Source organism: Drosophila hydei, unplaced genomic scaffold (genome assembly GCF_003285905.1).
Source record: "Drosophila hydei strain 15085-1641.00,03,60 unplaced genomic scaffold, DhydRS2 tig00008119-arrow-pilon, whole genome shotgun sequence".
Taxonomy (NCBI): Eukaryota; Metazoa; Arthropoda; class Insecta; order Diptera; family Drosophilidae; genus Drosophila; species Drosophila hydei.
The window spans coordinates 4,914,237-4,938,830 of record NW_022045830.1 but is presented as its reverse complement, the minus strand read 5'-3'; the positions used below and the strand labels follow the sequence as shown (position 1 = coordinate 4,938,830).

General features: G+C 38.4%; 2 protein-coding genes across 6 annotated transcripts in view; one reads left to right on the top strand and one right to left on the bottom strand.

Moving 5' to 3' along the window:
- Positions 1-2,620: 2,620 nt before the first annotated feature.
- On the top strand, positions 2,621-21,625 carry LOC111598255 (G protein-activated inward rectifier potassium channel 3). 4 transcript variants are annotated; one of them, XM_023313421.2, is made up of 6 exons: positions 2,621-2,889; positions 3,829-4,462; positions 19,085-19,199; positions 19,742-20,462; positions 20,528-20,764; positions 20,829-21,625. In XM_023313421.2, the coding sequence occupies exons 2-6, from the start codon at positions 4,047-4,049 to the stop codon at positions 21,311-21,313; spliced, it is 1,974 nt and encodes a 657-aa protein (XP_023169189.2). In that variant the 5' UTR covers positions 2,621-2,889; positions 3,829-4,046; the 3' UTR covers positions 21,314-21,625. The 4 variants fall into 4 exon arrangements, with proteins under 4 accessions (XP_023169189.2, XP_023169192.1, XP_023169190.1 ...); XM_023313424.2 differs by lacking the exons at positions 2,621-2,889; positions 3,829-4,462 and adding an exon at positions 8,788-9,139; XM_023313422.2 differs by lacking the exons at positions 2,621-2,889; positions 3,829-4,462 and adding an exon at positions 14,283-14,492.
- Positions 21,626-23,349: 1,724 nt separating this feature from the next.
- The window catches only part of LOC111598321 (segmentation protein cap'n'collar), a 35,064-nt gene continuing 33,819 nt past the window's right edge, over positions 23,350-24,594 (bottom strand). For both annotated transcript variants that reach the window (XM_023313518.2, XM_023313519.2), the window contains one exon: positions 23,350-24,574. In XM_023313518.2, coding sequence (XP_023169286.2) covers positions 24,191-24,574 — 384 coding nt within the window. In that variant the 3' untranslated portion in view covers positions 23,350-24,190. The remainder of the gene's footprint in view (positions 24,575-24,594) is intronic.

The window sequence follows — 24,594 nt, the reverse complement described above, 5'->3', positions numbered from 1 at the left end:
TTGTTTCAGCTTTGCAAGTCGACTTGAGCAGCTGCTTGCTGCCCACTCGAGTAGGCTTATACAAATTTAATTGGCAAGGCATGTAAAACACGCCCACACACGATTTTGGGCAAGCGTTACGAACATTATTATTGTTTAACCATTAACGAGAATGTTCAATAACAATTAACTAAGGGAAAACACTAACGATGCCCGCACTTGGGCAAATGTTAGTTTTTCAGCTTAAAACAAAGGGGAAAATGGAAATGAAAAATAAATATTATTCAAATATACATAGACGATATATAGACAGTATATATAGACAATATATATAGATGTTCATATATAGAGTTGAAATTGAAATTGAAAGCGAAATATTCTTTATTATTATTATTATTAATATTTTTATTATTATTATTATTTTTATTATTATTATTATTTTTATTATTATTATTTTTATTATTGTTATTATTTTTATTTTTGTTTTTATTATTATTATTATTATTATTATTATTATTATTATTATTATTATTATTAATTATTATTAATATTACTTTTTATTATGTTTTATTTTATTAAGTGCAACCCTCTTTACAAATTCTTGGAAATTTCGTGAACTTTTCGCTGTATATATATACGCTTATACGCTGTATATGTATATATATATGCATATATATACAAGTATAACTGAATAATCAGTGATTGACGTCAGTTGTGGATATTTGATTCGGTTTGAATGCACTTGAATTCATTGTAGCTTGGGAATCGTTTGCCGTAAGCAATAAAACATAAGATTAATAAATACTGAAGTATGCGGGGAATGCAATTATTGATTGTATCTAGTCTAACATAGTTTTCGAGTCACACATATATATAATATAATGCTGCCAAAGCTAATATAGGAAATCTTAACATCCAATCATGAATCTTTAATTAGGTCGCCCGCGATTCGTTCAGTTGTTGATATTTGAAAACAAGTTCTGACAATGTCTCCATGATGAATTGAATTGTTAATGTGCCCGGGGAATTGAATTCAATGTGTTCCAAAGAATGTAATCGCTGTTACACACATATCTCAACCACTTTGCATAACATTTTGATTTATTGTACGTTCGTTAATGTAAAGACACGAATATGGTATGAATCACTGTCGATTCAGTTATTGTTATTGTTATTCCTATTGCTATTGCTATTACTATTTGTTGTTGAATTCACCTTTGTTGTGCTTTTTGTATACAAAACATGTGACACCTTGCACTTTGCACTAATTGTGTTTGCATTGCATATTCCGAGGAAGCAATTACCAAGGCGAGAACTAAAGTCAAACAAAACAAACTGAGATCAGCTTGAATATCACAATACCCAGCAAATGTTCTCATAAGAACTCGTTCTTATAAGAACATCTCATAGATTAACAGAATATGAGTTAAATTTAATCTGGACACTAATGTTATCAGCGGCTTATGTTAAATTTTCTGTTATACAACATAACATGCTTACCGAGTATGGCATAAAAAATATTGAAGAACTTTAGCTATGTTATGTTAACAGCATGTTATATATCTTATATTATGTTATGCCTCTTATATTATAATGTTGTACAAATATACAAAATATCTAAAAAAGGCTTATAATAAAATCTTTTTGAATTGTACCAATGTACACACATAGTATACCCCATTTGTGTATAGTGTAAAAAAACGTGCAGCTAGTAACAATGAGAAAAAACGTGTAAAGTGAACTTCACGGTTGATGTTTGCGAAAGCTTAAACACAGATACAGAGCAATGTCGAAAAGAGAGAGCGAGAGGGAGAGAGAATGAGTAATTTCTGTTGGGCTGCACGGCAAATTTATGAGCAGCTTTTAGCTTTTAATTTGGCGTCTGTCTATGTCATCAGGTGTTTAGGTGTTATCAACTAAGAACGCTGCATCAATAAATATTATAGTCACCATTTTGAAGAATTTGATAAATTTATGGTGTTGACGCTTTGATTGATTCTCTAGGGTCATTTTTCTGTCATGCCGAATGACGACTGCCCAAGAAAATTTTTGCACACTGCCCGACATGTGAAAATTCTTGGCGCCGTTGTTGTTGTTGTCTTCAGTTCAAATTTAGTTGCATACTTTGCGCGGCGGGCAAGAAAAAGGAGTTGCGCCTGGCAGCCGAAGCTTTTGCCAGAGCAAGAGCAATTGCTGCCGGCCGAGAGCTTTTTATCTCAGCATCAATCTGATTAACACTGTTGTCGGCTATTGACGCATCGAAGCTGTCAGTTGCGCAGCGACGATGGCGGCGTTCTGACAGATTTGGATTTGGCATGCTGAAAAGCGCCCGAGCACAACAAAAACAAAAGAATAAAACGAAAACAAAACAACAAAAACACAAACACAAACAAATACACGCAATGCCTAAAAAGCCGAAACCGAAGCCGAAGACTCAGCCGAGACCACGCCGACAACGTTGCCTTTGCCGTGACTATTGGCGATGCCGAGGCAACGCCGACGCAGACGCCTCGTTTGCCAACTCGATAAAAGTGTGTGCTAGATGACGCTACCGTTACCGGTCGTGATTGTTGTTGCTGCTGGCGCTGCTGCGGTTGCTGCTGCTGCTGCTGCTGGTGCTGCTCACATTTGGATAATAAAACTGGCATCGCGCACTCGAGCGCCAAGTTAATTTGCAAACGCTGCTCATACGCTGCGGAGGCAAGAAGCAAAGCCAAAACATACAGAGCAAAAACGCCTCCGGCCACAGTTACTGGCAGTGTGACCAAAGCGCGTGCGTGCTCAGCGTCCACTTTGGCCTTATTCGCAAACACAGCTACAGCTACACTCACACACACGCACAGACAGGCATAGCGCCACGCACACACAGTCAAAGCGAACGTTCGCAGTCTTCATCTCGTGTCGCTCCTCGTAAGTCATTTTTGTTCCAACATTCTTCTTGACTGAGTTGAATTTATTTGGAACTCAGTCGCGCGCTTCGCTTATTTAACGGTTCTTCAGTGCGCGGCCAGCGAGTGCTAACAATAATAATAATAATAATAGAAATTATACAAATTATTTAATTAAAGCAGAGCAACGGCAGCATAATTAAGCTCTAAAATAGTTTTGTGATTTTCGCACGTTTCAAAGTGAAATCGTTGTTATACAAAGGTTGTTTTATTTCACTGTATAACACGCTGCAAAAAGTAAGCGAGCGTGCAATAAAAAAATATCTATTTGCCTTATATAGTCGACGATATATGCCAAACAGTGCAAATATCAATTTATGCAAGATATAATTTTCTATATTTATAAATATTATTAAAACAAAAACAAACCTGGCATCGTTTAATATAAACACAAGTCAACAGTTTTGTGAAAACTCACTCGAAAGTGTTCTGAAAAATTGGCAAAAATTCACAATGAACACAGCCAGACTTCGTGTATGGACAGCAGCTGTGAACAGCATGAAATTAATCAAAGAAACCAAATCATGTAAACAATTTACATATGAGCTATATTAAGATATATTTATTCTCACTGACTTGGCGATAGTTTGTTTTGAGTTCTTTGACAGGATTTTAGCACATATAAAATTCGATTCAGGTTCAGCGTAGATGAGCGCATAAGTGTATTAAAAAAGAGAAAAAAAAAACAGCTCATAAAGCGATAAAAAAACAAGGCTAATTATAAAATTAACAACCTCATGAAAATACAAAAGTTTAATTTGATGTGAAATGTTTAATGCCGCAACAAGTTCGTCTGTTTATAAAGTTGATTAGCCTATTTGTTTATCGTGACCAAATGGGAATTAAAAACGAAAGCAATCAGCATACAGAAAGTCATCAACTGGTTTCATTTGGTTTGCAGAACTCAACAAAATCGTCTCGATGTTTGACGCCCAAATGCCCAATCTGAAGACGCCAAGTGTGCCCAGCCGCGCGCACAGTTTCCCGTTATAACGAATGCCACTCCCACACACAGCAGCACTCACCAAAGCAAGCCACCAAACTAGAGCAGCACTAGCTTAAGCCTAAGCCACCATACATAAAGCCAACTATATATTAACTGCTAGATCTAAGTAGCCAATGCCAAATAGAATGATAATGGATAAGACGGAGGTAGCAGGCGAAAGTGCCTGGACGAAGCTGCTCAGCGAGGACAACACGAAGACACCTGTTATTATCAAGTCCAACAACAACAACAACAACAGCACCAGCGTCAGCAAGGACAACAAGGAGACGGCCGCACTCCACGTGGAGCAGCTCAGCATTAATGCGCTGCCAGCGAGCGCAAGCGCTGATCCCGTTGCGGACTCCAGTGCCAACACCGAGCAGGTTTACAATCGCAGCGCCACTTATGGATCGGGCATCAACAGTGCCGGCGGCGAGTCGAGCGGCAGCGGCACCTTGCTCTCCCGCAAGGAATCCTTCCTCGGCTCATTTCACAAGCAAATCAGGCGCTCCATCAAGGCGGTCAGCGAGTCGCCAGGACCATTAACTAGGTGAGTGTGCACATTTATATATCAGATTCCGACACATATATATATATATATATATATATATATATATATATATATATATAGATCTCTATAATTAAACACATTTATGAGATGCTCACTCGGAGAATGCTTGAATTCTAGTTAACCGAAGTCGACGTTGGGGTATTTCGTTGCTATACACAGCATAGCTACATAAATATACTCTATACTCTATACATAAATATACTCTTGATTTAGATGTGTTGGGCTTGACTGCAATGTCGTTCTAGTCAGTCACATCCGAACATGAGTTTGATATTGAAATCATTTGCAAATTTAAGTTTATGAAATAATCACTAAAATTAACTCTTGACTGCTCTGGAGAGGCTTGAACAAGAAGCCACCAAGCCTGCTTTCGGCCCGAGCATATGAAAACCGGTTACATTTTATTGTTTACTTTTACAAGAACCCCAAAACCCAACCAACTGCGCAAAAAGTAGAAACAACTTTATGAAATATCAAGTAGAAAATTAATTCAAATTGAACAGACGATTGCGGGAAATCGAAAATGTTGCACTCAGAGTTGCATTAATATAGCATACTTTTCAGATCAAAGGTGTCAATTGCTGAGCATACCATCAACTGAAGACAGGGTATGTCAAGGCAGTGCAGTATTTAAGATGTCAGCAAATATTGCGCATACGTCATGTGCGCACGCAATTGGGCCAGGGCTCGTTGCCAAAGATCTTCGAAGATTCTTGCTTGACAATATACTAGATATTGAACTTATGTCATTTGTATGACACTTCATAGCAGTGTATACACACCCACACACCCACATAGAGCCACACACCTGTTGACTCTCGTTATTGATAGGACATTTGCTTGGATACACAAATTACGAGAGAGCTAAACGATATGTATATAGACTATCATGTGTGCGATAATGTAATCGGGAGCTTGAAGTCTCTTGTGCCTCCTCTGCCCCCAACCCTTGTGCAGCAATGCTAAGCGACACGCGAGCGCAAAAAAAATATAAATAAGATAAACTTTCCGTTGATTGGATGAATGACAAAATTAAATTATTTTGATTTAAGGCCGTCGGTGGGTGGACAATTAAATATGATTTCCGCCTGCTGCCTGAGCATGTAAGTAATTGGGGTTAGATGTGGCATAGACTAGAGCCCGAGTACCGGGCTGTGCGCTGCTCGCTGTACAAATGCCCCTGACATTACTCAGCCAATTGTTTGCTTTTGTTTTTTGTCAGTTGCCAGTTCAGCTTCAGCTTCAGTTTCAGTTGAGATTCAGCATGGCAGAGGCAACTAGTTGCCTGCGGCAGCTTGGCTCGAATGTTGCCTAAAAGCAAGTTAATCAACAATCATATTTTGGCGCAGTTGAATTAAGAGAACAAGAATTGTAATGCGCATAATTTATAAATTAAATTTTATTACTCGCTCACACGAGAGCTGTGGTCGGTTAATTAACAAACGTGTTCAGCAAATTGCCCGTCTCAATTGGCCAACTGCCAGGGGGATTTCCTCAGCTGTTGCCGAGAGTTTCGATTAGGCGAATGCAAATCGCTCAGGGCCTATATATAGACAGCTGCTTAAGCAGATCGATGCTATGACAAATAAGGAAAACAACAGCTAATACGTGATATTTGTGTAGGCATAGGCCAGTCTGGCATTTGGCCCCATTGATTGCTTTCTTTGCTGGCACACGGGTCGTATGATTAATTTTCTAAATTTCTATCGATTCCCTTGGCTGATTTCTCTGTCTGCGCTTGCTCACGAAATGTTGGAGTTAATTATTAACGAGCTTTTGTTGATAAACAGGTTTTTCATCCATTGTCTCGCACAGACATTTCTATTAGCCTCGAAGTGAAGCTGCAAAAAGAATTCAACTGAAAATGTTGCCATTGAGTCAGATTTATATATATATATATAAATATATATGCTTATATATGATTTATTTTGCTTAATGCTGCATAATTCTGAGAATTTATTTGAGATAAATATGCTTGAAATATATAATGTTTCCCATCTATACTTGAGTATTGTTTATATATGCCAAATGTTAACAGTCCTCCCATTAAGATAATCAGCTAATGTTATTCAAATGTTAATCTAACAGCAAGTGATGTAAGGCGTACTTAATGAAACTGTTTATGTAATCAGCTGTTTTAGCATTTGATATCGATGCGCTTATCATGTGATTACAAAACTTTGAACTGGCGTCAGCTGACCGTACGCAAAGCTTGGTAGAGTATTTATTCTTCACGTATTGTGTTTGCTTCATTTTCTTCGCTTTTTTTCTATTATTTAACTACTGATAGCTGCAAATTAAAAAGATTGAGGGAGGTATATACATTTCAAAACAAACTTTTGACGCATTGAGACCCTTATCGCTGGACATGTCTGATACTCGAGTGCCGCAGAGTGCAGACTGCACTTAATTAAATAATTAATTAATTAACTTGGTGCAATGCAGGCACATCTCCTAATTGGCAGTAATGTCGTCCCGCCCTCTGGCCACGCCCACACAGATGAGCAAAAGCTGTAGTTAATTGCGATGGCTTAAGCGCGTGTTGCAATAAAAACAACAACAACAAAGCAACAAAAGCAACAACAACATAAATAACAATAACAAAGCCAATTATTGAAACTGCGACCGTTACCAGTTAACAGTCGTCGCAGCTTTTCACATTTTTCATGCACTTTGCATATTTACATGCCTGCATATTACGTATACGCGACGTAAGCCAGCTTTATGGCACAGCCAATGCCAATGACGTCGACGTCGACGTCGGCTTCGACTGCTGCCACATTAATTGCCATGATTTAAGCAGCAAGAATAACACTGTGGACATAAATCTTTTTGCAAAGCTGCCGAAAATTTACAGTTCATTTTATTTGCTTGCTTTTGTCGCATGGCGCAACACGCCGGTGTTTCTTGTGTCTCTTTTTGTGTTTGTGTTTTCGTTTCACAGTTGTTGTTGCTGCTGCCATTTGTGAAGCGTATACTAACAAAAAAATCAGAAGAGAAACAAAAACAAATTTGTTATCAGCTGTTGTATTTCATTTTGACTTTCTGTTTTTGCGTCTTCCGCGAAAATTTCTTAACACATGTTGTTGTTATTGTTGTTGTTGTTGTTGTTGTTGTTGTTGTTGTTGTTGTTGTTGTTGTTGTTGTTGTTCTTGCTGTTGCTGTTGCTCTTAGTGTTTACTTGTGTTTAGCAGCCAGCCATTGTCACACTGGCTGCTGCTGCTGTGGCTGTGACTATGGCTGCGGCTGTTGCTATTGCTATCGGCAGCGACGCGTCGTCTGCTGCTATCGGCTCTTCCACTTGATACTTTGAATTGAAATAAAAAGCAACAACGCTGTCAACTGAGCGTTTCAGTTTGGCTTCAGCCGTCTTCGCAGAAAGTAATACACCTGCGCTATAATTCAACGTCGACGGCCACAACGACGACGACGCTGCTGCTTCTGTTTACGCGCGCATTCGCTCTGTCAAGCGCGCTCTCTCACTATCTCTCTCTGCAACAGCATCTCTTCTACGTGGCTGTCTGTACGCGCGCGCTCTCTCTCTCTCTCTCTGTTTCTCTCTCCCTGCTCGCAGTCAGTTCGTTGCACGATCAGCGGCGACGCTGTGAAGTTATTTAAACGCATTTTACATGCAACGTCAGTTGTAAATGAGACGCCGCTTAAATAATTACGAACGGACGAACAGTAAACTAAATACGAAATAACAATAACCGTTACCGTAGCCGTTACCGTTTAATAAACAACACTTCGCCCGCTTCAATTCAAACGCCAATTGTTACGCTCTGTCGGCCGGAGCAGACGCGGTGTGAATAATGAGCGCTTTTGTTTACTTCAAAATAAAAACCATATTCGCCTTTCCAACCACAAAAAGAACGCATTTCTGATAAAGAGCGAAACGAGAAGTATTCGCTTTGTGTATGTGCTTTTTTAGAGAGTTGCCAAACAACAACAACAACCACAACAAAAGCATCTGGCATCCAGCAAAGGCTGGCAATATTAATATATCCCTAGCCCAGTATCCAGATTCAGCGATAACGTCACCCGTCGCTTACCAGTATTATTAAAAAACAAACAAAAATAAATAAATAAAAAAAAGTGCTCGAATCTTTTTGTTTCTAAACTCAAATATCAATTATTATAATTGTAATACATTTGCTGCTGCGGCTGCCGTCAAGGTTGTAACAGGAGCGCGGAGAGCTTTTTATTTTTGCTAGCCGTTCGACCGAGGAGGAGCTGTCACTCGTCACACACACACACACACACACACCAACACCAACACATATACATATACACGTTGGGATACAAACATATTTCGTCTTTCTGTTTGTTTGCTGTCGCCGCGCTGCCATTGCTGCTGCTGCTGCTGCCCGTCCGTTACATTTTAGTCGCCGCCGCGTCAGCGACGCCGCGTGTTGTCGCCGCGTTTTCGCCGACCTCAAAACAAAACACAAAAACGACAAAAAATAGCGCAAAAAAGACACAAAACTAAAATATATACAAAAACTCACACACACACACACATAGGAACGATTTGTGTTGTATAACGCACGCGTGTGCATTGAATTTAAAGCATCTTAATATTTGCACGCATTTCCTTTCGGGCAACATGAAGCGTCTGATGACCTGGGAGCGCGATCTTGTCGATGCTATGTACGAGTAAGTTGTACACACACACACATACGTCTATATATAAATACATCTGAAAGCTGTTTAACTGTTTGTTAAATGATTGCGTTTATCAAGAGTAATTAATTTTAAGTAGTGCTGCAGCTTTTCAAGTGCATTGTTTTGTTTTGCAACACATTCGTTTGAGGCCTGTGTCCAATGCCGCTCCTTAAGCAACAAACTTGTTTCACTTGCATTGAACTCAACTCTTGACAGCCGCGTACAGTACAGCGTACAGCGCAACAGCTGCCAAAGCCAAAGCCAAAAAAAAACCAAACAAAAACAAAAACAACAACAACATCTATGTTTTATAATATGTTTCAGTGCCGAATGCAAAGCATGAGAACGCGCCCAGGCCAAAACACTGCATGGCAACTGCATTTATTATGAGCAGCGGTCTCACTCTTATACTGCTGCAGCTGCTTGCTGTACGTTTCGAAGACAGGCCGACAGAACAAACGCATGCATTCTTTGCTGCCTGCGCCGGTCGCTTAGTATACTGTACTCCACGCATTCCTCTCTCTTCTTCGCTCTTCTCTCATTCATTATTATGATGATGACACCTACATCAACTCTCACACACTCACACTCGCCTGCTCTCTTCTACTGCGCTCTTGTCGTGCAACTGGCGTCTGGCCTTAGGCTTGGGTTAGCACGCATTGAACAGCACACAGTGTTGCCTGACAAGCGGGGCAACAAGAAGAACGTTGCCGTCAGGGGGCGCTTTGTATGGCGTTTATAGAATATAAATGCCGGCATTTACCTTTATAAATAAATTAGAGGCCGGTAGCAATGACTGGCGCTTGCTGTGCTACCAAAATTCATGAGCCGCAAATCGAGTGGCTTTAAAGTCGCACACTTATTTGTGTACACAGTTTCATATCTAAGTCTATGGCTCAGTCAAATTGTTGTATGTATTTATATGAACAAATAGATATAGATAGATAGTATTAAAGATAACGGCACATTTAGTAGCAGTTTGGGGCTTATACTAAAACACCCGAATTTAGTCCAAGGCGAATATGCAAATAAAGTTCATGTCTTGAAACTGCCTGCTTTATAAGTACATGCTTAAAATCCATAAAAGTTTCGTTAAGTACGCAGTGCTTTGAGCTGACTGTACCAGTTTCCTGCCTACTCATTACAAGTCTTTGCGTAGCTGCGTACAGGAAAGAGGCGTAAATGACAATGAAATACACGTTTCCTTCTTCTCCTCGTATATGGCACTTTCAACTGAATATTTTATGGCAAGTCTGACGCCCGAGTATTGCCATATTCAACCTGTTGCACTTGCAGGCCAATTACGCTGCGACTCATTTTTGGCATTTGCACTACTTTTGTGCAGACTGTACCACATTTGAAGATGTAGAAAGCGTGTAGTCATTAGCCTAACAAGCGGCGCATGTTGACAATCATTTTAGATGCTCGCTTAACTGTTTCAACCAGCTGACAAGTCGAAGCTTTGTCACATGCCCATATACATATACAGATATATATAAATATATGTGTAAATATATGTATGTATATTTGTAGTTATTATATTCATTAGTGTTTGCCCGGCTTATTTTGCGGCTGTGTACTTTTCCGTTTTATTTACAAGCCAGACTGTGTGACAGACAACAGGGCAAAGCAGATAGCAAAAACAAAATAAAAGGAAAAAAAAGCTAAGTTGGCCCTGAGCAAATCTTGTTGATAAAGCTACGCAAGTCTTCCTCCCATTTATTAGCACTTGAGCGGAGGTGTGGAACTGCGCCTGGGCCACGCTGTGATTCATAAAAAGATGCCGCGACACGCTTATTGAGCATGTCATTCCACAAAGTACAGATACAGCTACAGATACAGATACAGATACATAAATATAGACATGCGGAGATATTTATGGATTTACTTTTTATATTTGCTCAAGTCTTTTAGTTGAGACATTCACGTTTATGTGGAAAGTTCAATAATGATTTCAGCGAATTTTCGGGCCTGTTAATTAAATATGCATACATCGAATTCTCGGCTCTGGCTCTGGCTCTCACACTGTCAGAGGTGCTGCAACGTCTGAAAGGGTCTTTGTTGTCATTTTCCAGTTTATACGACGGGCAATATATATATATATATATATATATATATATATATATATATGGAAATTTACCAGACTCAGCTTCCAATTCAAACGCCAAAATATCTTTGCTAATTATATGCTACATTCATTAACTATTTTTATATTTTACTCTTGCCATGACTAAAAAGTTTAGATTAGCGACAATAATTTTGAACTCTGACTAAGATAAAACTTGATGAAGAACGAAACTAAGCTAGAAAAACTAAGCACAGCAGGAAATGAGTCTGAGCATATTTCGGGCTATTTTTAACCTTTTGAATAATACAAAATAATACCTAATCAGTTTCTACGAATTCACAATGGTATGCATGGGATTACTGAAAGTGTTATCAAATTTACGCAGCTTACCCAATAAATTATTTAAACATAAACTCTAGACTTTCATTATATATATCAAAAATATCACTTGAGATCATTTTAAATTAAATATCAATTATAAATGTGATCACCTTATATATTTAAGATCGTAGTATCACTTTAGTAATCGAACTCTTTTGAATAAGATCTGATCGATTTGTATGTTATTGCTTAAGTATGCCTATTAAAAGATCTGTAAACAAAAGAAAATCAAAGATCATTTCAACTATTATCATCATAATAAATTACTTTAGCCTTTCATTACGATCACTAGATTATTAAGATCTGACAATCGCTTGATATGTTTCTTTAATATCTATGATAATTATTGGATCATTCAGTTATAAACCATTTAAGAGCACATGCTAATACGATACAAATGATACATTATCTGCTTACGATCGTTTCAAGCACAATGTTGATCACCTTTTAACGTCTGAGTGTTAAAGAAGCAACTTGAAATGTCATTCTCAACATGTGCTACGCATGATGTGTCTTAAATATTATAAATTAAATTGAAACCTGTTCAGATTACACTTCCACAGAAATAGAGCTACGCAGTCAGATACAATATGCGTCTCTAGGCGTACTTATCCAAAAACCAAAAACAAGAACAAAAACAAAAACAAAAACAAATTTAACGAGAGTTCTTTGAACTGTGCTGCTCAGTGGCACATAGACAACAAGGCCAAGTGGTGATAGCTCTAGGCACGAAGACGAAGAGTGTCTGGCGCATAGATAAATGATCTCTGTCCCTTAGTCACAATCAAAGTTTTAGTTTTTAGTTTTTGCCGCTATCAACGCTTGACTACAAATTATTTCGTATCAGGTGCGTCACTTGCTAGACGTCACGAAGCTTACAGTGATTACGCATTGCCATGATAAAGGGTATCAATTGTTTGTGTTGGCCAATTGTATTTTAGTTGTAAAATTACTCATTGAAATTTTAGTACTTGAGGGTATTTGCAAGACCCCGGTACTTTCCAAACGCAGCTTTATTGACACAGGTAATTTCATTACACATACAGGTGATTAGATATTTAGGGACAAGTGGGCGGTCAATTGATTGATGGATTGATAACACGAGAGATCCAATCAAACGTTACCTAACTCTTGATAAACTATTCTTAGCAATTGTTCAGAGGCTAGCTTTTCTTGCTCTATGGCGTCTATGGATCTTCAATGTTTGTGGATCTATTTTTAATCGATCGCCGACCGAAATCTCTAGCCGGCTAGCAGTGTGAACCGGTTTAGCGCAAAAGCGGAATACAAGATATACAAATATGTATATGTGTGTATATATATATATTATATATATACATATATATGTATATATATATATATGTATATATTCTATATGCATGAACTTTCAGCATCTGTATATATGGCATTCATTCTGCGTTTCGAAATAAATTTGACAAAAATATTTCCACATGCTTAAAGCATATATATCATCTATATAATATAATATATACTCTGTTTATAATTGTAGAAAAGTCTATGGTCCATAAAACAGATGCACGATTAAAGTTCTTAAGCATTTGTGGCATATAAATTTGGAATGAATTAAGAATTTTCCCATTAAACGAGTTTTATTTGATCAAATAGCTATATCTTTGAGCTGAATTGCTTTCAAATTCTTATATGCCAGGTTTTATTTTTATAATAAACGAGGAATACATATTTTTAGTACTCAGATTGGGCTTTGAAACTGCGATTTGTTTACATTGATCGTATCGATTTGATTACTATTTTTAGCCAAAGCCGCATTTGAATAAAATATAAAAAAATCTTGTTTCTCGTAATGAATCAGAAAAAAACGTGTCGCTAGACACTCTAGACATGAGCATACAACCAGACAAATCATTAATGGACTTGCCTTCAATATATATATATATATATATATAAATCAACTCGATATCTTAATGGACAGAGGTGTGGGCTTACAGGTATATGGAATGCCAGATAACTGTCCACTACAGCTAGAGCTCTCTCTATGCATATATATTTATATATACGTATATATATCTATGCCCTATCGACCGATCGGGCATGTGTAAAGCGAAATGATTTCTGTTTATGTGAATATCGAGGTATTTGGCTGCGAGTGTATCGAGAATGTGGAACGTAGATCGAGTGCGGCCAGAACGAAAGAGATATCTAGTGGTAAATGTCTGTGTGTGGGGGTACGGGTATGGGTATGGCTGGGGGTACTCGCTCTGGTATTTACATAGATATTCGCATTCGCCTTCAATGTATTTCAATTTGCCAGCCAGTTGGTAAAATGTTGCTCGAGCGCTCGGTTCGCCTGAGACAGAAAACACACAAGAAACCCAAACAAAACAAAACACACAGAAATTAATCAAATACGCTTTATAAAGCTGATCACATATTTGTGCCGTGTTGAGGGCTCTCGAGTTCTGATCAACAACCAAAACCCAAAAGTGCTTTCAAAAGTGTTTAGCAAAATGTTGAGAAATGACTTTAATGACTTCTCCTCGGGCTGGGGCTACACGGCGCGTCGTCGCCTGCTGCAGAAGCATTGTCTATGTTTTATTTTTATAACAATGACAAACTAGAACAAGATACATAAAAAACGAAGATTTCAATTTGTGTGCGAATGTGAAAAAAAAATACAAACAAACGCAATTCTGCAACTTTTTTGTTGTCTTTTAATCTGAATAACGAACACAGTATTTAATAATAAGTATTCTTCAAGTGTTTACTACAATTCTACACGATCCCTTGTCGAGTCGATAGTCGATAATTGATAACAGCAAAGATGTCGGAGCTACGGCGCAGTTTCAGTCGTCTATCGATGATCGTTTATCGGGCAACGCATTCCAGTGAACAGTCCTGGCGCGAGGAGCTGCTGAGGTAATGCTCGAACTACAGTGAATAATCGCTTGAATGGCTGTAGTAATGTTTGAAGTGAATGTGAAAATATGGACATGGACTTTCGATATATATCGATTCTTCTGTACAGTGCTCAGTATCGTTTATCGCTGACATTGAACTCGCTTCTTGCAGAAAGATATATTTTTGTTTATAATTCATTTAAACAAGTGTTTAGCTCTGAGCGCTAAAAGCTAGTTAGTATGTTATATATACATATATACACACATATTTATATATGTATATATATGTGTGTATGTAGACCGATCTGTGTACATTTCATTAAAATGCTGTTTAATTGAATACTGCCACAAATATTTGCATGCAACGCTTTCCCAGCCGCTGCTCATTACTGCGCCTGGCAATTGTTTAAAGCATAGCTATAAATATATACTACATGCACATAGATCTATACATATATAGCTATACATATCTATAGGCATCATCTATATACTACACCACGCATACGACTTGAAACATCTGCTCTGCTCTGCTTGTCTATATAGAAACAGCATTTCAACAAATTTTGTTTACCCGGCGCACACGTTGTTCAACGTTCAAAGGTTGAGTTTGCATTTGACAAATCTATCTGAATAATATACACAAGTGTATCTATAGAGTGCATAATGCATCTCTGCATATGCACATATCTATTCTGATGACTTTTGCCATTTCAGTTCTTGGCACTTGCCTGAAATGTAAATATGATTTGTTTCTTGTATGTGCAACACTTTTGACATGATTTAGCTCTAGCGATGGGAACCAGCAAATTTAACCTTGTTTCGGTTCTTGCACCCAGTTGGTTCGTTCTCCTTTGGCACATTTTAGCAGTTTGACTTTGAACTAGTTCAACAAGAAATGTCAGGTGAACTAGCTCAAAGCCGGAAATGCATATAATTGTTGTCTATAAACGAAAAGCTCAAGCAAACCAGAAAAACCCAACCTTAAATCGATATTCTTCATTCAAAAATAGTTTGCTTTTCGGAGGGGAAAACCCAGCTAGAAAACAAATATATTTATTATCTCTAGTTTATGCAAACTTTTGGCTACAGCTCAAATTTTCTATATGAAAATATGGTCAGCAATATTTATTAATTTTTAATCCGTTTTACTTTGCTAAAAAAAACTGATTTGTTTTGCAATAACATTTGGAAAATATGCAAAAAAAAAACAACTAACTTTAGCTGCTATTGATTGGGGTTACGGCTGAGTTCATTTCAGATTTGAACCGGTTAATAACCGATTGACAGCATTGATTTATATACCACACAAAAAACATCTGCGCTTTACTTGAAAATCATTTTGATTCGTTTTACCAAAATGACGTCAATCGGTTCATTCGCGACCTCGGTCAACATTATATAGACAGCTAACTGTATAGAGAGCCCGCTTTATAGTTGCAGTTCCATTATAAATTCCTTGGCAATTGGCCAAGAACTGTGCCAGAATTGCAGTTGACTGACAGAGAGAGAGAGGGAGAGAGAGCGTACAGAACCTCGCAACTAACTGATTGGTCACAACTTTCACACTGTCTAAGGTCAGTTTTTATTTTTGTTTTTTTTTCTTTATCTCGAAACATTTAATTGGGTGCAATTAGCCAACTCTACTTATCTGACTGAAGCAATGGAACGTAGTACCTAAATATAGATACAGATTGAAGCTCACTAAGTTTCATGCGAAGTATGCCTTTATATATATTCATATCATTTACAACTGACAAACCTTTTTACCTCTTACGTCAAGTTCTCAATTTACTCACCCATAACTCTTGCTGTTTTAACTGATCTTTTTTATAGAATATAAATCATACACCTTCGGGAATGACTCAATGCGATTCCATTGAATTTGTTTGCCCGCCTTTGGCAACAGCATTTAAGTCTATGGCTCGTACAGCCACTGCTAGTTTAGTCATCTTGTCCATAACTAAAGCTGAGCTGCAGTTGACAAAATGAAAACGAGAGTGAAATAGTTAAAGGAGTGCTCGACTGTGATGTACCCTGACTGAGATCAATATGTTTCAGATCTAAACTATGAAGGCAGCTGCTGAGAAGCGAATAAGTGGGAGAGTGACGGAAAGAGAGAAGAGAGTTACCAAAAAATATAAAAATATATATAAACATATATGTATATATAGAAAAAGTGAGGGAGATATCAAGATGCTATATATAAAGAAAGAAAGGTAGAAAGTGTGAGATAGAGATTAGGAAACAGAGCTGATTAGATGAAATGCAGAACAAATCCATAATATACTCATATACACCCGATCAGCTGGATACACCTTAATACCTTCTTAATGTCTTTAGGGTATAACAATGCTGGGGAAACGGGTTTTTTGCATGCGATTACTTAGAAAACAAACACAAATTTCGAAAGCTTTAACTAATGAATGTTATTGTCAAGTTCGATGGCAATTTCCACGAATTTTTGCACAACTCGCAATGACTGGAGCAACACACGGCAAACCATTTATCAATATCCGGAGTTGACATCAGCATAAAGAAGAAGAAGAACACGAAAGACTTACTCAGTTGCGAGAAGGAGTGAAAGAGAGCTTCTCTTTAAATTATAAGAGTAGCCAAATCCATTGAACAGTTCGGAAAGCTCTTTAGTACTTCGATTAAGCTTTGACTTTCGACTCAAGAGTCAGTTGAATGTGAGCTTTGAGTGTCGTTCACTTGTGGCTACTTTTGCATAAGTAGGCAGAATAGCAGAATGAGTTCGCTCGAGCAGAGCAGAACACGCTGATAGAGCGTGAAATTTGCAATGAAATGCAGAGTGTATGAGTAAAAGTGGGGTATGCACGACTAGCAGATACGCAATGAAATATTTATGTATGCATAACTTCTTTGCTTCTATTCCGATTCGAATGACATTATCAGCGTTAATACTTGGCTCAAAAATCTCTCATTTCGCAAGCAAAATTTATATTCATTTCGCGTATGTAACATATGTCCTAATCTCATAACATTTAAGTCTTCTTTTGATTAGAAAAGATTACACAAAACTCTTGTCTTTTTCAAATGCATACAGGGTATGTAAAATGACCAAAAAGAAGGAGAGCGCACAAATCTCAGCTGTTGTTGTCGTTGCTCTGTGATGTAAGTAGCGTTACAATTAACAGTTAAATTTCACGATTACAGTAATCGTAACTCCACATGGCCTGCCCATCCAATCGGCTGCACAGTGCGAGTTTGACTCTTGATCCGTGATTGTGTGAAAGCTTTCAACGCAAAGCTTCGGCGGAAAGCTCGCCAATTTCTATTTGAGCTAAGGATCGACGCTATACGCATATAAATATCCGTTCGATTGGTTTTTTAAGTTAATTCTCGAACAAATTGTGACTCTTCATGATCTTCATACCCGTCGTTGTGATTTTCGTGTGCTGCAGCAGCTTTTTACTAGAGACTCTCCACTGGTAATTGATTTAGTTATAAAGCAAAACATACCTATTTAATAATGTCTGGATAGCTTTTAGCTCTTGAACCTCTCGAACAGTGCGTCTTTTGTTGTTTAAAAATAAAATACTTATACATTTTTGCATATATATACATGCATATTTATGTATATACATTAAAGATATGCACAATATATATGTATCTGAACATTTCCTGTTTTTGCCACGATTTATCAAGCACACAATGGACATTCTGCTATAACTTTACATTTTTATCTCCTGTTGCCAGGCTTCTGCAGCAATTGTTGTTTCTTAAGAATCTGCATGCAGTTGCATCTTAGAGCCATCGATCTATTAATCTAAATATTTATTTCAAACTTTGTCATCTACACATATACCCTATAGACCACACCCAGCTTATTTCAAATTTAATTTTATTACTAAAATCTCTTATCAACTAAGTCGAGCAACACTTGTTATAATTCAATCTACACTCACTTGGGGTACTTTAAGAATAAAAATTGACAAGATGACAACAGATGTTACAGACTGCGTATATAGTATGCACCAAATGGCATATATAGGCTATCAGCTCTACTGATAAGACGGGCATATAAATAGCATAGCGACAACAGAGGCTAGGAAAACGCTTAGGTGTATGTAAATACAGTAGATGCTCGCTATGATGCTGTATATAGGAGTATAGTCTATTTCCGAAAGCGAATTTACAGTTCATACTAAGAATTGAATTCTATTAATAAACTTTTGTTCAGGAAATGGAAATTTCATTCATGGAAATTGTGTTTTAATTTGAGAAAATTTTCACCTTTTCTTTCTTTTCTGGGAGAGTTTATATAAACTGTAAGTGAAAGTATTTACAAGAATACTTGCTATAGAATAAACTCTACATATAAGAATCGTTTCTTAAAGATTTTTCAGTTCATTATTTAGATTTAAGCATAATTATTTATAAATAATATTCCATATATTAGATTAGTTTCTTTAAGATCTCTCGCTTCATTATTTAGGCTTAGGTATATTAATTATTATAAATAAATTAAGCTAAACACTAAACTAGAGCTCATTTATGAACGCACACATCTCACTCCCCAGGTGTTTAGCTGCTTGACTGAAACTAACTGTCTCTTTCTCTTTCTCTCCCTCTCTTTCTCTCGAATAGGTATCGGCAGACGCGCTTTAGCTCACGCCGCTTGCGGAAACGTGTCGTCTTCAAGCATGGCGAATGCAACGTGGTGCAAGGCAACGTGGCCAAGAGACGCCGTCGCTATCTGCAGGTGAGAAGAGTGTTTTATATTTAGCTAAAGATACACACACACACGCGTTGGGGTTATGCAAATGCAGGTCATTTTAAATTTAGCTGCTATTCGCTCCAATTATCTAGCTGAAGTAAAAGCAAAAATGCTTTAAGTGAAGTTAAGAAAATATTTGGGAGTACCTTGGGCTCAGCTCCTTTTATGCTTCAGTATTTGAATCGAAGCTGAACTGGTTCCGTATAAGTATTGCCAACTGTTGCTATTCATGTGAACCGCATCTTGATTAGAAATTAATTTGATTAGAAATAGAGTCGAATATTTTAACTAGAGCTAGTACCTAGAGCAGAAATCATATATGTCAACATTTGGTTCATGAACCGAAGCATAAAATGATTTCTTAAGAAGAATCTTTGATCTATATCGATGATCGATATATCCTCAATCTGTAGGTACAGTCTCGCCTTACTAAGTAAGGAATATCAAGCATTGTTCCTTTTTACCTTGACCTACACTAAACATCTCTCTCTTCCTCCTGTTCCACCCCATTCACCTTCACCTTACAGGACATCTTCACCACGCTCGTGGACGCTCAGTGGCGCTGGACGCTGCTGGTGTTTGCGGCCAGTTTTGTCTTCTCCTGGGCATTCTTTGGCGTCATCTGGTGGATCATAGCGTTTGCCCACAACGATCTGGAGTATATATATCTGCGTAATACACAGCCGGAACTGATTGTCAACATGACGCACACGGTGTGCGTGACGGAGGTGAAGGGCATGATGACGGCGTTCCTCTACTCTGTGGAGACGCAAACGACCATCGGCTATGGCAATCGCTATGTGACCGAGGAGTGCCCGGAGGCCATATTCACGATGTGCATACAGTGCATCACGGGCGTTTTCATTCAGGCCTTCATGGTGGGCATTGTCTTTGCCAAGCTGTCGCGGCCCAAGAAGCGCGCCCAGACGCTGCTCTTCTCCAGAAACGCTGTCATCTGTCACAGGGATGGAACACCGTGTTTGATGTTCCGCGTGGGCGATATGCGCAAGTCGCACATCATCGAGGCTCACGTCCGTGCCCAGGTTATACGCAAGAAGGTGACCAAGGAGGGCGAGGTGCTGCCCTTCTATCAGCAGGAGCTGCATGTGGGCGCCGATGGTGGCGAGGACCGGCTGATGTTCATCTGGCCCACGACCATTGTGCATAAGATCGATCGCAATAGTCCACTCTACATGCTCTCCGCCTCGGACATGCTCAAGGAGCGCTTCGAGGTGGTCGTCATGCTGGGTAAGTTGTGCCCCACATGCTACTCCTAATCCTGTTTCTTATCTTTCCGCATCCTTCGCTTGCAGAGGGCGTCATTGAGTCCACGGGCATGACGACGCAAGCGCGCAGCAGCTACCTGCCCTCGGAGATACTGTGGGGCCATCGGTTCGTCAATGTGGTGTCCTTCCGCAAGGAGACGGGCGAGTACGAGGTGGACTACACGCTCTTCAACAACACCTACGACGTGGACACGCCCCTGTGCAGTGCCAAGCAGCTGGACGAGCTCAAGTCGGAGTGCACGCGCAGTGCCAAGAGCGGCATAGGTAAGACGATCTCCGGCCTATTTCAATGAAACATATTAAACTTACTCAAATGTGTTCCGACCAGTGCCCTTTGGGGATCGCACGCTGTCCACGGCCAGCATGTTTCAGCGCATTGCATCGGCTGCGTCTGTGGATCATCTGGATCCGGCCAGCGATGAGTCGCTGGACTCGGGCCGCTTGCAAACACGCTCGCATTCCATACCGAACGGCGTCCTGGCCAGCGAACTGGAGCCGCTTAATAATAACAACAACAACAACACGAGCCATGGCCATGGCAAGCACGGCGCACTGTTCACCATGGGCGGACACAATATATCCATAACGACAACGGCGCCCAGTATACCCAACCTAACAAGTATTAATGAGAGAACCAACTCCGGTAATTCCATAAACAGCAGCAACTACAGCAACAACAACAGTCTCAGTGCGCTGAATACGATAACAGCTGCACCGCCAGCTGGCAGCAGCAACAGCAGTCGGGTGAAGCAATCGAATCCGCGACGACTGAGCATCAAACAGGATCAGCTGCCCATCGATTCCATGTGCTGATATTCAACCCGAGCGAGCGAGCGGAGCGAAGCGAACCCAAACTGATGTCGTATTCTAAGTGTAGGCTCCTAGAATTCTAGTTAGAGTACAGATATACATATATATATAGATTGATAGATAGATATAAGCAGAGCGCTCACTCAAATGTAGCTCTGTTAGCTGTGAACTCCTAAAGATCCCTAGCAAGCGCATACCCCCTCCCCACACACCAGCAGCAGGTCGTCCTGACCAACGTCCCTGGTTTATATTAAGAAAAAGAAAAAAAAAACAAAAAGTTGATGAAAATTGATGATTTTAGTATATTTTTTCCTTAGTGTTAGTTTTAAATGAATTTATTATAGACTAAGCTCAAATTGATATTAAAACAAAAACAAATACCGAAAACGATATAATGAAACCAAAATGCTGCAACTTCCACATAGAATCGTATAAACTCTTGATCTAGATAAAGCTCATGAATGATATAGTGCAAAAGAAAACCGTGTTATATGAATTTTAAAAACTACCTTAAACGATAATTGTTCAATATCTCAATTACCCAACATATATATATATATATACACCCATATAAATATTCCAAATTATAGCAAAAATGAGCTTCAATTGTTATAAATAATGTGTGGACAATAAATGGAATGAGCATATGTGAATGTTAATGGATGTATTTTATTTACATATTAAGTGTCGCAAAGATTATAAAAATGAAAAGACCGAAAATATACAAAACACCTGATTGAATATATTATATATATACAAAATTAAACTGGTTTCATTTGACTGTTTTTTAAACCTGTTTCGCAATCTGCAACGACCGCAAATATTCCCTTAAAATGTTTAAAGTAAGTTCAAAAAACACATTTCGTTATTTTATGCGATGCCAAAGCCAACGCCAACGCCAACTTTTTGTTGCATACTCTTGAGCAGCTGCATTAATTACTAATGTATAGTCTATAGTTGGGACTACTGCTTGAAAGACTATAGAGTATATGCCAGCCGGAGGGTATATTAACTGTATGAAAGACAATGTTATTTTATGTTACATAGATTGTTTTTAAGTTTCTCTTTTTTATTTAGTTTTTATTCATTTCTTTTCTTGAAGCACAAAAGTTTCTCGGTTAAAATCCACATGCAGATATATAGGAAACACTCAGACAGCTGTGTACTAAATATCTAGTTTATGCTTACAGCTACAAATTATACATCCATCATTGTGTATAAGCAATGCTATCCAGTTAGAGCGATAGATAGATAGCGCCCATATATCATATCATAAATAAAAGAATTGCATGAAATATTCAGAACATAAGTACTTTTACTTTTACTTTTAATTTAAATATATGTTAATATAATTATGTAAATGTATTTCATTACGTATGTATGCATCTGTGTGTGTGTATATGTTTATAGACATAGTAAATATTTATTACAATTTACAAACAAATAATTTCGCCTGCGCACATTGTGTTTTCCTTTTTGTTTAATTCTCTTTAAATGTTTATTTTGCGATAATTATTTTGAGATGCGCGAAATTAATTGCAACAATTTAGATGTATGCACATATATATATATATATATAAATATACATACATACATATATGTTTAACAATAGTTTTTAGTTCTTAGTTTTTTTGCTTCTGTATTATAAATAAGTTCTTGTTTTTATGCAATAGGACATTTGAAGAATATTAAATATTAATATTTCTCTTTTTTTGTGTTCGTTTTTGTTTTTGTTTCACTTTAAACTCTGTTGCGTTCGAATCTTAGCTGTTAAAATTACATTTAGCTCTGGCCTAGTGCTCCGAGTGGATTATAATCAATTAGTTTAATTAAAGCTACATTTATTAATAAGTATTTACAGATGTTTTCTTTATGAGCTAGCTTAAAGGTTTAGTAAATAATACGCTAATTGTTGTTCTCTTAGGGTTTACTTTGTGTGTGTGTTTGTGGGTGTGAGTGAGTGTGTATTGGTGTACTTAGAACTAGGCGTCTTACGAGCGAGTCTATGAAATGTCCAGCAATATTTTTATTTTATTTTGTTTTTCTCTTCTCTTCTTCTTTTTGTTTGTTTCAAAACCTTTACAAAACTTTTACCTAACAGCTATTTATACATGTGCTCATCTCTTTTGTTTTGTATTTTGTTTTTGTTGTTGTTTTACAGACTAATATTATAAATGTAAATGGTTTTAGCATCATATTTCTTTTGGACGACGCATTGATAGTTGTGTATGAGACTGTGTGTGCGTGTGGGTGAGTGAGGACTTTGTTAGTGGGTTTCACAAATTGTTTTTTTCAATACAAGTTTTCAGTTAATTGTTGCTGCTCCAAACAATAAGAATTCACAAATTATTTATCACAAGTAAGGTATATAAGTGTTCGTACCACGCGCTATGGATTGTATTCAATATATATGCATGTTCATATATAAAAGCAGAATTGTGTGGAAAAGGCAAATTTGAAGAATTTTTAAAAATAAATAACAAATATATTGACTAAGTTAGGGTTGGGGTTGGGGTTGGGGTTTGGGAAATGCGAATGCAAATGAAAAACTGAAAATCCCGCTGCAGTAACAGAAATGAAAACGTAACGTTTTGTGGCAGCAGCGTGCAATCGAATGTTGCCAGCAACATGTTGCATGCAACATAGCAGGCGTAACATAAGAATAAGAACGGCAACCGCTCAGTAATACAGGTAACTGTTGTTGTAGAAATCGTAACGGTAATCGTACGCTTGCTCGCAACATTGTTGCTGCTGCTGCTGCGGCTGCTGTTGCAAGTTTAGCTGCTGCTGTTGCCGCTGCAATTGTTGCTGCTGCTGCTGTTGCTGCTGCTGAAAGTTTGACAACCAACTCGTTGTTGCGGCAATACGCAGCAGATATTTTCATTCCTTGTGATGCTGATGTTGATGCTGATGCGGCGCCTGTTGCTGCTGCTGCTGCTGCTGCTGCTGTTGTTGCTGCTGCTGTGGCAAGAGCTGATGGTGTTGTTGCTGCAAATGGGGCGGCAGACGTGACTGTTGCTGCTGTTGTTGTTGCTGCTGCTGCAGTGGCACGTGCTGCACCTGATGATGACCCTGATGCACCGCATGCAACGGCGCCTGCTGCTGCTGCTGGCTGCTGCTCGCTGTCACCGCGCTAGCGGCAGCTGTTGCCGTGGTGCCATTGTCGGACTTGTCGCGTGGCAGCAAATAAACGGAGCCATCGGCCGCCTGTTGCAAGCTGTAGTCAGCAGTCGAGCAGGGATTGCCATCGGGATCGCGCAGATACTGTTAGAGAGAAGGAATCA

Coding starts and splice junctions, on each gene's coding strand:
- LOC111598255 (XM_023313421.2), top strand. CDS start 4,047: ATGCCAAATAGAATGATAATGGATAAGACGGAGGTAGCAGGCGAAAGT. Junction 4,463..19,084: donor TCGCCAGGACCATTAACTAG/GTGAGTGTGCAC, acceptor TCTCTCGAATAG/GTATCGGCAGACGCGCTTTA. Junction 20,765..20,828: donor CAGTGCCAAGAGCGGCATAG/GTAAGACGATCT, acceptor TGTTCCGACCAG/TGCCCTTTGGGGATCGCACG.